This window comes from Colletes gigas, unplaced genomic scaffold, assembly GCF_013123115.1.
Source record: "Colletes gigas isolate AHSC1104 unplaced genomic scaffold, ASM1312311v1 Colletes_gigas_Sc00001, whole genome shotgun sequence".
Lineage (NCBI taxonomy): Eukaryota > Metazoa > Arthropoda > Insecta > Hymenoptera > Colletidae > Colletes > Colletes gigas.
The window spans coordinates 3675485-3688154 of record NW_025106630.1 but is presented as its reverse complement, the minus strand read 5'-3'; the positions used below and the strand labels follow the sequence as shown (position 1 = coordinate 3688154).

General features: G+C 34.9%; 2 protein-coding genes, 2 long non-coding RNA genes and 1 other non-coding gene across 5 annotated transcripts; 1 reads left to right on the top strand and 4 right to left on the bottom strand.

Moving 5' to 3' along the window:
- Positions 1-2788: 2788 nt before the first annotated feature.
- LOC122394996 lies at positions 2789-3396 on the bottom strand. Its single transcript, XR_006258952.1, has 2 exons — positions 3247-3396; positions 2789-3086 (listed from the first exon to the last, which is right to left on the bottom strand). It is a non-coding gene; the product is annotated as an uncharacterized LOC122394996 (long non-coding RNA).
- A 1287-nt stretch (positions 3397-4683) lies between these two features.
- On the bottom strand, positions 4684-5563 carry LOC122395495. The gene is made up of 2 exons (XR_006258979.1): positions 5309-5563; positions 4684-5002 (listed from the first exon to the last, which is right to left on the bottom strand). It is a non-coding gene; the product is annotated as an uncharacterized LOC122395495 (long non-coding RNA).
- A 396-nt stretch (positions 5564-5959) lies between these two features.
- Positions 5960-6031, top strand: Trnae-uuc. The gene has a single exon. It is a non-coding gene; the product is annotated as a tRNA-Glu (tRNA).
- An 894-nt stretch (positions 6032-6925) lies between these two features.
- Positions 6926-7852, bottom strand: LOC122404567 (probable chitinase 10). Its single transcript, XM_043408639.1, has 2 exons — positions 7698-7852; positions 6926-7419 (listed from the first exon to the last, which is right to left on the bottom strand). The coding sequence occupies exons 1-2, from the start codon at positions 7764-7766 to the stop codon at positions 7255-7257; spliced, it is 234 nt and encodes a 77-aa protein (XP_043264574.1). The 5' UTR covers positions 7767-7852; the 3' UTR covers positions 6926-7254.
- Positions 7853-8176: 324 nt separating this feature from the next.
- LOC122404562 (cytochrome c oxidase assembly protein COX18, mitochondrial) lies at positions 8177-9909 on the bottom strand. Its single transcript, XM_043408626.1, has 6 exons — positions 9321-9909; positions 9104-9241; positions 8841-8988; positions 8638-8762; positions 8455-8565; positions 8177-8365 (listed from the first exon to the last, which is right to left on the bottom strand). The coding sequence occupies exons 1-6, from the start codon at positions 9843-9845 to the stop codon at positions 8177-8179; spliced, it is 1236 nt and encodes a 411-aa protein (XP_043264561.1). The 5' UTR covers positions 9846-9909.
- Between the last annotated feature and the right edge of the window lie 2761 nt (positions 9910-12670).

Genomic DNA, 12670 nt, shown 5'->3' with positions numbered 1-12670 from the left:
CAACGCCCGGGAACGTAAAAGCAAACAGCTGGCTGGTGTAATTGCTGGAGCAAATATAGCGATCTACTTAAGTTAGCTTCAAGTGGTCTGTTAAACGATATCCTCGATGAATAGGAGGCTTCGCTGGGTACAGAGTCCCGCGTATCGTTCGACGTCCATAAATGTTGACTTTGGATGCCCAGGGGTAGCATGGACCAAAGTCCGGAGGAAACATTTAGAGTGTTTTTATGAGATCGCTATATTTGAAACGCGTTTTCGTTAACTCCGTTACGGGAAGCTGTGCTTCTTCGGTGAACGACGGTCGCAGTTGATGGTTCCCCGTGTTCGATGGGTGCAGGTGCCCGTAGTCGGATCGAACACGTAGGTGTACTGGCAGTTCATCAGGTTGCAGACGCCCTTTCGACATAGCAGGTACTTCGAGCAGTCCTCCGGATACGCCTTCATGTCGAACTCCTTGCCCTCCTGCGTGCAACATAACGATAAATGTCCACTTTCAGCGATCTTGAGAAAAACAGATTTGATCCTGGAACATCCACGCTATCGATTCAGCAGCGGAAATTGTATATTTGTTCCGTAACGTTCGAAATATCGCGGCAACGTTGTTGCAACTAGGACTGGAAATGGTTGAATTTTTATTTTAACGAAAATATCGAAACACGAATATAGGTAACAAACTAAATTCAATATTTCTCATATATGATACACGAAGTGAAACAGAAAGTAACATTCGGGACGTTTAACTACCGGAATATTCTCTAAACACGGCTCAGAGCGCAAAGGGAAGTATCGTATTAGGGGCAGAAAGTAGAGACGATAAGATGATAGCGTAACATCCGGTAGCAAGATGAATTGTAATGACAGTAACAAAAGGGAAGGATAAACAAATTTTTTACGCTTTGTTTCGCAAATACGAGGGTCGTTCGATAAGTTCTTAGAAAATCCAAGACCTGGCACTCGTAGCATCAGAAATGGTTTGTTTTTAGTAAGCATCATGATTCACTAGACAGCTGTCAATGTCTCGGTTATATCCACCACATAGTTTCATTTTTATTGTCGATCGAAGCAAGAAACTTCCTTCTGCATGAAGACAATGCACGTGTGTACACCTGTACAGTTTCGATGGTCAAAATTATGGAATTAAAGGTCGAATTGTTACAACATCCACCGTATTCACCGGATTTGGCCCCCGGTGATTTTTTTATATCCAAACTTAAACAAATAGCTCGATGGAGAACGGTTCACGTCGAACGAGGAGGTCACTGCCCAAACAGATACCTATTTTGAGAACCTTCCGAAATTTTACTGTTTAGATGGTTTAATAAAGTTGGAGAAACGCTTGGAAAAGTGTACAGATCTAAAAGGAGATTAAGTTAAAAATTAATCTAGATAAAATAATTTGTTTTTCTATCTTTTTCTAATGACTTATCGAACGATCCCTGTATATTTCTTCATTCTCTTCGTTCGTCGTAATTTACATAGCGGAAATATTTCGTAACGTTTTCCTCTGCTTTTCAATTTTCTTGGTATAGAATTTTACGAAGATTTCCAGGAACTAAAGTTCTACTATCGATAATACCAATTCGCTAATAAGTCATGCGTCCTTACCACTTTCACCCTTTCAGCGGTGGAAACCAGCAAACAGCAATATAACACAAACAACAAAACCAATGATGCAGACCTCATTCTCCCGCATACAAAATTACGGATATATTTAATGTAGATTTTATATCAAAGCATAGAGAAACCACGATTCGAAATATGAAGGAACAATAAGAACAACTCCACAGGTTTTTCTACGTATCACCATCAACTATCAGCTTGACATCTGAGCGAAGGTCGCATCCACACTGTAGCAGTACTCTTCTTGCGAGCAGTAGCTAACGTGAGTAATGCACCAAACGTCGTTCAGTCGCTTTGCAGGGACCATTCGTAGCTAAATTAGCAATTATCAGCGATGCTCGTAGGAGCAGCAATGATAAATACGTTCGATACTCCTACAATACGTAAGCAAAATTACATACGTATTTGATTGTACGTAAATTCTTTGCGTTTCGTTTATTGAAAATTAGAGCTATATTATTTTAAAGATAACCATTCGTTCAATCGATTATACGGGATGTCCTGGGTGTTATCTAATCGAAAAATATTGTACGAATGTTAGCTATAAACGTTTACTGACGAAGTCACACGACATCAAATATCTAATTAAAAAGAATTACACAACAAGAAATGTTTGCCCGAATACGTTTGTTCGGCATTGAGATACAGTGAGATAAAAATTGAAAATTCCAGAATCATATTCCATTCTACGTTTCGGTGAAACATTAGCCGTAGGATCGATAATGTAACATTTAAAGATTATAATCTTTCTAAAGAAAAGCCTGATAAATGCTTACGCGTGAGATAAGCACGAACTTTGTATTATATTTAATACAGAAATATTTTTGTATCATTGTTCCCTTTAAATCAAAGATCTACGGTGGCACGTTTCGTTGTCAGCGATCTCGATAACGTTCTGGAACATTCCGATTTCCAATTCGATTAATCGTCATCGAAAATAACACGAATTTTATCAATACTTTGAAATCGGGATAAGAAGAACCGCAACTATCGATACAAGTAGCTCAAATACTGAAAAAAAATCATGCAAGGAAAAAAACGATTTTTAATAATTGTCGGTACTTTGTATCCGTTTTCACAAAATTCTAACAAATTGTCATATAAAAATTGCTCCCACAGAATAGAGATCGTCCCAAACTATTGATGATTGTAATAATAATATGAAACATTGATGCTTATAATAAACTTTATTTGATTGTTACATATTATTAAATGCAAGAAGCAGATTATGTGACACTGTTTAGGCGTCGATTAGCTTCGTGAAAAGCAAAACACGTTAGTGCATATATTGCATTAAAAATACATTAATGGCGTTTGCAATCGTTACGGGGATTGTACGGGTAGTCGCAGGTCTGGACCATGGGGTTGTATTCTGTTCCTGCACCGCAATCTCGAAGAGTGCAAATGCCATGATCGCCGCATAGCCAGAACTTTGAACAATCTTCCTCGTAAACTTTAGTAGTGGCCTGAAATTATTAAAGCATAGTATCTATCAGTATTTATTTCAATTATTTCAATTTATCAGCACTAATCCCACTGGAATGTGACTTCGAGTTACACACCGTAAGTTTGAGTAATTTTTACGTATTATTATATCATAGAATAAATATGCAAAAGAACACTTACTGCCTCTGCGTAAAAGAAGAAAGCGATGCAAAGCATCAGACTGACCAAAGTTGAGGTGAAATTCATACTGGCGATCGTTGTTCTTCCAAATTCGTTTCACAAATAAGACTAATTTCCTTACCAATCGTTCTTATATTTATACTCATCGATAACAATGTGATAACAATATGCTATCTAGTTTTCCATAAATATTTCACAAACATGTCTAAAAAACAATACCTAATTATTGCTAGATTATCGAAGTTTATGTACTTGAGATATGCCATGGACGTATTGAAGGACGTTAAATATACATACGTGAATCAGAAATTTGCACAAATGTGTAAAAAATTTACAAAACGTGCAAACTACCCTGTGAAATATTATAACATGTTATTATGCCTTTGAAAATACTTTATTCGATGTAAAATAAATTTAGCAAATTGGAAGAAAATTGTAATTGTAGTAAACGAAACGTAACAAAGGAAATCCAGTACCAAGAAGATGTTAAACAATATTTTACAATTAACAACTTGTTTAAAATAAATAGATTAATGTTATCGATAGAAATAATATTTACGATGCAAAAAAATATATACGTATATAAACGTAAGTAGATATTTAAACTATCCGCTGCTTTCTGCAAATTGCAAATCTCCTTCGCTACTTTCGTTAACATGGTTTATCCCAGTGTTTTTCAATGTTTGAATTGTAAACAACCTTTAGGTTTTTTTTCTTTTTTTTTTTTTTTTGAGCGTTTTAGGTCACATCCACCTTGTTGGTTATTAATGACCACAATTGGGTTACCTGGTGGAACTGATCATATTTAGAGCAATTGGTATACTTTAATAAGTTTAAAACTTTTTTGCATGAGTCTATTTCTCGTAGCACGTCCATACCGCACATCCAGCCCCCTGTCCTGATTTTGGGGCATCAGTGAAAATTTGCGTATGGTGTGGGTATTCATTAGATAATTCAGTATATGTATAGACTTTTGAGAACGTTTGAGTTGGTGTTTTTTCCTACTTCCAGAATTATTTCGAGTATGCAAGGAAGATCTATCGTCCATGGTGGAATTTGATACTGTATTCTAGATATAATTTTTGGTGTATCCATATTTAGTTCTTGCCAGGTAATGAATGAGTGCAGTTACATTATGTGAGAGTTTCGATTAAAGGCATTGCCGACTATGTGTGTGCGTTTCGCGTGAAGTATGCATTTAGAAGTTGTTCATTTTATTAGTTAATCGTTTGTTAATAATAATTTAGTCAGTTACGTTCGAGTCAGCTTTCCGTACAAACCATTGTATTAAGATGTTAAAGGGAAAATATCTAAAATATCTTACAGAATAATGAAGGTTCTATTGTACCACGTGTCAATTGCAAATCGTCAGGGACCATTGTGCACAAGACCTTTACATAGTAGGTTCACGACTTTGATAAGACTACGAAACATTGATGGCATTAACAACAAATTTTATTCGATTATTACATATTGTTGAAACTTTACATTAACATTTACAAATATTAAATGCACTTCTTCGCTGTTCCCATTGGAAAATGCGGCACTGATTCGATAATAACTTGCTCTGGAGACATTTAGTAAGTTATTGGTACAATGTATGGACTTTGCAATCCGTACGGGGGCCGGTAGGGATGTCACACAGTCCAATCACAGGATTAAATTCGAGTCCTTCACGGCAATCATAAATGTTACATATGCTATTAATACACTCCTCGTACTTGCGACAGTCTTCCGGGACCATTTTGACTTCCGCCTAAAATAGTTAAAACACATTAAATATCAACATTTATTTCAATTAAAAAATTTCTTCCTAACAATTGGTGACTATGTGTCAGTTAAGTTCTGATAATTAATTTAGAAACAACTAGAAATACAAGATTGAGCACAATTTTTCATCATTTATTGTTATATTAATTTTTCATATTGCAGTAATTTACGTTTATCAAATTGTGCTACCTATTGCGAACGAAATGGTCTATTTGTTACATTTGGTAAACTTTCTGACACAAACTCGTTGAAAATTGTTTATAATTACGGAAAACAGAAAGAAAAGACTTACAGCTGACCCAGAGAAGAGGGAAGCGATGCAAAGCATCATGAATGCAAAGATTGCGAAATATTTCATAGTGATTAATGGGTTCTTTCAAATACGGTTTTCGAATTTAACTACTTTCATATCCGAAGAGACCGTTCTTATATACAGATCTGATTTAAGTGATTATCTTATCTTCACCTCAATACGAGAAATATTTTCGACACTCGTAAATCATATCAAATTTAATTTATTTATTCGCATCACATATAGGTAGGAGTAAGATTGATCACGCGTACGAAATTCTTTAATAATATTTTATTCGATGTTTACATGCAATGTATAAACGAAACGAAATATACAGTGTTACGTAGATAATTAATTCAGTTATACGTAAAATAGGCCAAGTTATGAGCCGTCGCCATTATTCATGCCAATCCTATTATTCATAATTATTTTCGGAGAACTGTCATTATGTCAAACATAACGTATGAGTGCAATCGCCGTTGAAAACGAAAAAAAAACAAATACACACCAGTTTATTTCTTATATGTATATCAACTTTTGTTACACTACATTTTCATGAAAACAATGCATTGATAATTATTTAAATAGTTCAATTAAACGAAACTGTACTTTTCAAATAAAACTTAGTTAGAGTAATGATACTACAACTATTCCGGTATGGTCTAGTGGCTAGGATACCTGGCTTTCACCCAGGAGGCTCGGGTTCGATTCCCGGTACCGGAAAATCATATTTTCTTTTTACATAAAATTTTTACTTTTTTTGAAAGTTTTAAAGTCAATAATTTTAATTTATATACATATACATTAATAATATTCGCATATGTATATTACCACACTATACATGTACGAAATTGTTTCGCGTCAACTAAATTAAGCTAAATTCGATTTCCATCAATCATATATTTAATTTGTTGATCCTATGTAAGATACGAAATTAAATAATAAATACAAAAGACGATAATAGGATTCCTGTACGATTACAGTATATGAAATAATGGTTATAATAAGATACAACTAATGAAAGACACCTAAACAATAAGCATAGTTACATTGTTAAAATAGACAATAAAAAACATAATGAATCGAGCATTGATTTATCTTCTTTCGTGGATTATGTCGCGGATAGAAGATTAATGGTGAAACGATTTATCGGGTTATTTAATATATTATTATCTGTTGTCGGTTCGATGCGGCAAAGGTCGTTATTATGATGTAGCAATTCACATCTTCTTGCAAGCAATAGACAAAGTGCATAAAAATTAGATATCGTTTGAATAACGTTTACGATTACTCATAGTTGAATTCCAAATTTATCAATACTGTTTCGTAAGAACACCGGCATAGTTTGTAAAGTGCATTCAATACTGTTCGCATTAAAAATTTAAAAAAAAGTTATCTTTTAAGCGACTACAATTATACGACTTTCTGTGCCAAAATATCGAAGAATAAATAATCTGAATTGATCCAATAATACCGGAAACGATTAGTGTGATTAATTTGTTTATCTAGTATAATTAATGAGATAGCAATTTCGAACAGGCAGAACACGGACACGCGTTTACTAGTTGAATGTATATTATAATATTAAGGTAGTAAATTAATAAAAAGGATTAGTAGTGCATTACTTATTTTTAATTCTTTATTAATACATTTTATATACTTATTTTATTTCTCTATCCACGATTCAGTTATAAAATTCACATATGTACGTGTAATAGAGATTATATAATTTTACATATAAAATTATAATTTAATTAGAACCATCAATAGGCACAATTTCTAAATGGTTCACAAATATAATAAATTTTATTTCATTAATCCACCTCGATAAAAATAATTGCAAAAGGAACAATGGCCCAATTCACTTTTTCACTACTTTGCTTGTGTATCTCTTCATTGGAGCAATATAATGCCAATGTAACATCAACTTCCACCATAAATATCTATCAATATCCACGATTGTTACAATCCATGCGGTTTGCTAGAGGGTAGTCGCAAGTTCCAATATTTGGATTGAATTCCGTTCCTGCACCACACGATAATACAAAACATCCGCTCGCATCGCAATGTTGGTACTTTGTGCAATCGCCTGGATATGGCAAAACTTCTCCCTAAAATTATCGAAACGTAATGTACATAAGTATTTATTTTTAATTAATTTATACGTGATCCTTGGCCATATAAATGACGTCAAGTACCAAATATAATAACCAATAAAATATCAATTAATTTCTAATGTTACAATATTTTAATTAGCAATGGATCTATAATTCAAATAAGTTATACCTTTTGCAACCACACAATAAACATACAATAAGATTTACAGACTACAGTTATTAAAAAATTCATTACGTTTATACAATTATGAGCGTTGAAAGAAAATACTTACATGTGTTGACCCACAGAAGAAGAAGCTGATGCAAAGAATTGCGCACAGCAAGATCGTGTAGAGCTTCATACTGACCGTTGTTTCTTCTGCAAATACGTTCTTCGAATCTAAAGTGCCTCCTTTGCCGAAGAAATTGATTTTATATACGTATCATCTAAGTATAAACAAGGAACATGATTTCACGTCCTATCTGGAAACAAATTTTTTCAATGACCCATTACCGTTTTCATCATCGGCATCTTGTGCAAGGTGACCTTTTTTACGACCTTAGATCAAAGTCACTGATAACATTTCGATTTTGTTTATTCTAAGTATTTTAAATGGAAATCAGCATATTTAGAACGGTTGTAGATTAACAGACTCGTGACAATTGTCAACAATATATTAGCAATGTTACTTCCCTTTCATTGTTTCGTGCATTAGATTATTAAATTAAATGAAACTAATAATTTAGTTTGATCAAACGTAATATATACCTGTTATTGTTTAGCTACATTTCGTTCTAAATGAAGTTTCTGTTTCACGCTTTTGTATAATTCTGCATATGGATGTTGCAATTCGGAATCCGTTTTAGGTATTCTTCCTAATCTACGAATCTTTGGTGACAGTAACAGAAGAGTTTGAGAAAGCGCGTAGACATTATTTGACGTCCAGAACAAGGTCAAACACTATAATATTTATTTTACAAAAGTTAATAGAAAACTTTGGGAAAAAGAATTGATTATTTCAGTGTTTCTCAACAATGTGTATAACTTACAGATGGTATATATGCCATTATAGGCACTAAGCAAACAGTTATTATTCTAAAAAAATTGGTCAATATTCTTCTAAATTTTGTGTTGTTTTCTTTGTATAGCATATTCTGAATCTGAAAAATAAATTATTTTACCATAAAAATATTCTGGTTTAAAAAAGGGGAGATAAATGTTTAAATACGTACTTCTATCAAGGCCAAGCCAGTAAATCCAAAAATAATAGGTAACATAAATGAATGATCCATCTCTATGAGATTTTGCATCCATCCAAAACCACCATTAGTGAATTCAAGATAATCTTGATAAGCAACTGATACAATATATTTTGTACATTAAACTTTGTCAATTGTAACCCAAATGCACAAAATATAAGATATGCAGTACTTACCTTCGTCTCTGTACGGTAACATGAAACAAATATTTCTCAAAGCGAATGAAAAACCCACCCATACTGGCATTTGTAATATTCCCATTACTACGATTTTAAGCGGATGACAATTTTCTTTAATTATTAATTCTTTCCATTCTTTGCTTACCTGTTATAAAAAACAAATTATTTTGTACTTTGCGCTAACTCAAGTAGAATATATTTTTAAATTTAGTTTAAAAATATATACAGAAACTGATTTGATATAGAAGCAAAAGATCTACATTTTGATTATAAACGCTCGTCGCATAGGATGGACTCCAATCCAAAGTTTTTACTGCCATTCTTGCCTCCATTTTCAATTTTTCTGCTATTGGTTTCATTTCGTGTTGTAGATTTTCTAGTTTAGCTCTAACTTGAAGCTAAAATGATCATTCATGAAACGGAAGTAATTCTCTTGAGATAGACGTAAAATGATTCCAATGAAACGATAACACTTACTTGATGTATAGCTAATGGTAAAGTTATAAATGTTCTAGCACATAATGTTGTAAGAATAATAGTCGCCCACCATGGTAATCCTGTATTATGATGCATCGCTCTCAATGCATCCATGATGCATTCTACAAGATAACTTTCAGAGATAATTTTAACAATACCATTGTTGTATACGACAGCTTTATTTAAAATCAAAGGTAAGGTTGAATCTGAATATTGTCTAATACTGTTTACTGTAGCGAAATGATTGATAGAGTTTGCTCTAGGCAGTATTGTATTATTTTGAGAACATAGTGGCCCATTAACTATAGGTATAACCGTTCGTTGCAAAGGTGTTCCTGGTGTTTTTGAGAAATTCTGCTCGTTCGAAGAATAACCGAGCAATACTTTATTTTCAGAAAATAAATGTGTGTTTAAATTCCGATAAGAAACATTACTCGAACGATCGTTAATAGAATGGTATTTCATAAAAATACTATTACTGTGTTTAAAATCTAATGTTAATTTCTGAAATATTCGTGCAATCATTCTGGTAATAATACAAGATTAACTAAATAATAAGAAACACTTTTAACGAAACTATGAAACAAACATATTTGTTCCATGCATTTGCATCTGTATAACTGAAATACATAGGTTAGTTTCTCAGATAATTTTATTTTTCTGTTCAATATACAAAATTCCGTCCGTATATGATAATTGTATAAAATGTATATTTCTAATTACATCTATAAATAAATAACAAAGTATTTTGTTTAAATACATTTATTTATAAAAATACAATAAAAATTATGCGCTATATTCGGGAGTATTTATTAAAGGTTTAGAACTCATAAAATCCAATACCACACTTTTGTTGTCATCGCGTAATTTTACTACGCAATTATAGAATCTATACAAAAATTATCAATTTTTTCAAAATGCGTAAGTGCACAGATAGAAGTGAGTACCAGTACCATCTGGGAATAGCTGTAGAATTAGTACACGAACAGTAGAACAGTGTTACCACAGACGAGATATACATCTCGCGCTGAAGTAATCGTACTATTTCTCGACAAACTTGGACGTTTTCCCACCAGAGGGTTTTACATCGAAAATGCGCGCCATCTAGCGTCGAAGATAGCGAATCATTTCTCGACAAATTTGGACGTTTTACCACTTATACCACTTTCGAAATTGGATCAAGGCCATCCCGGATTTCCAATCTGTCCGGAATTTTTCTAAAATGCTGGCGGCCTTGCGAAGAGATGGCACGTATCTTATAACTAAGGGAATGATTTGAAGAGGAAATGAAAGGTAAGAAATGTGTCGTATCTGTATCGTACTGTATCGTAGATAAGAAAACTAACGAAATCAATTATTCAATTGGAATAATACATTATTCTACGTGCTGAAATCGCTTCACTGGAATATACGCTCAAGTAATTACATTTAAATATTTCCAAAAAAACTTTGCAAAAAATTGCCAACAATATCTACAAGTGAATTTTCAGAACACGTAGTAATGTACAATATAATCTAATCTGTTTAGGAACTTGGTACGTTTCATGTAGTAGATTATATCAGAAGTCTTTTACTTAAAAATAAATTCTTAAAATTATTAGAGTATGAGCAATAATAATGTACGAATATTTTTGTTATAAGCAAAAATTTTAGTGTGAATTTTTATTTTCACATTTTGATTGTACGAATACTTTTTCCCTCCACTGTATATGTATATACGAAGATGTAAGTGAACTATATATAATGCGATATCACTATATTGTTTCATGAATATCATTTTTTCACGTTATAAAATATCGAATATATTGATTCATCTTCATTTAAACAAAACTATTGATTCGAGACATTTGTTTGCACATGCTTATTACAGAACTATCATACGTTTCCAGTTCTTTGACACAGTGACGAGCGTTTCTTTTAACGTAGAAAATCTCACAATCGATACACTTCTTTTTCCAAATTAAGTAGCTTTCGATATTAATTACCATGTAGGGTAATTATAAAACAAAGACTCGGTTCCGTTGCTCGAACGTTCGTCGTTGGCATTAATCGGCGAAAAGAATGTGTATTCAGCGTACCAAACTTAATCCGAATCAGTTGCAAAAGAAAAAAAAAAATGAAGATATCTGTGTCACGTACACGACGAAACTCCCTCGAATCAAAGCGCAACGTTCCAGGGAGTTGGAAGGAGATGTCGCGCAACGAGTATCTTTGCATTGACAATTTACCATCCCTTCTTTCTCACAGAACCGCAGCTCGCACCATCATGTCGATTTCCATCCTCCCCCAGCCCCGTGGACGGGGAGGAAACGGCGACGTACAGTTTCATCGACAAATGGCATCGCGTCCCTAGCAGCCACCTACGACGTCGGTCTAATCTCGCGGCACCGGTTGGTCGTTGCGATCCTCGCTCTTTTCTGTCGTCGAATGGGCGTGCTGGAAACGCCCATCACCCCTTGCTACATAGATCTGCACCCCTGTGCCGTCTCAGGGGTGGAGTCGACCAATGACACGGTGGTAACGCTCGTCTGACAACGTGGCCTTCGGAGCCGCCCCCGCATTTCCCGTGGCTAACTAGCACTACCCCACTATAGACGCGTCAGCCACTCGGCCAGCAAGTCCGCGGGCCGTCTAGTCGCCCGCTCGAATTCCCTACCCTATCCTGCTGTCACCTTCCTCTGACACCCCCTCCTCGTCTATGCCACCCAACACTTCTAGGCCAACGTACCAGCCACACCGACGGAAGCGGTGTACATCGCGCGATAGCCTGACCAAAGCTGCGCGCAGCGATGGCTTCGACCTCAGATTCATCCTGATCCAGAAAATCAGGCTGTTGGAATTCTCGGTACAGTTTCACGGAAGAATACCTTTAAATTCTGTAAGTCTTCGATACACAAGCAGCCCTAATATCGGGGGTGATTCTACGCAAAAAAAGAATAGGAATTTCTCTTGCAAGGCTTCATTGTCGAGAAAATCGACTCTGAATATCGGTCCAAGTAGAAACAACCAACAATGGTCAGACGTGTCGAACGATTATTCAAAGTTGATTCCTCGTCGTGGGAGCCCCGAGCAAACAAATCCTATCCTTCATTTTTTATTTATCTTTTTCACGTAGAGTCACCCCCTGTACTGCATTTACCTGTCATTGTCCAGATCCGGTTCTACCAGACTTCGCAGGGAGAACACGAGAGGATCGACGCCATCGCTAGCCGCACATCGAAGTCACAGCTACGCCGACTCGTGGCCGTTTAGGAAGTTCTGTACGTGTGTTAGGCGTCGCCCACACGGCCGAGACCACCCCAGCTGCCCCTCTGCCCCCATCGTCACGTCGAGCGTGCTGAAGAACGACC

Bases quoted from the DNA above. Each gene is read 5' to 3' on its own strand.
- LOC122404567 (XM_043408639.1), bottom strand. From the start codon at position 7,766: ATGAAGCTCTACACGATCTTGCTGTGCGCAATTCTTTGCATCAGCTTC. The intron at 7,420-7,697 runs GTAAGTATTTTC...CGATAATTTTAG, and splicing joins TCTTCTGTGGGTCAACACAT to GGAGAAGTTTTGCCATATCC.
- LOC122404562 (XM_043408626.1), bottom strand. From the start codon at position 9,845: ATGATTGCACGAATATTTCAGAAATTAACATTAGATTTTAAACACAGT. The intron at 8,763-8,840 runs GTAAGTACTGCA...ATATTGTATCAG, and splicing joins GTTACCGTACAGAGACGAAG to TTGCTTATCAAGATTATCTT. The intron at 8,566-8,637 runs GTACGTATTTAA...TTTATTTTTCAG, and splicing joins CTGGCTTGGCCTTGATAGAA to ATTCAGAATATGCTATACAA.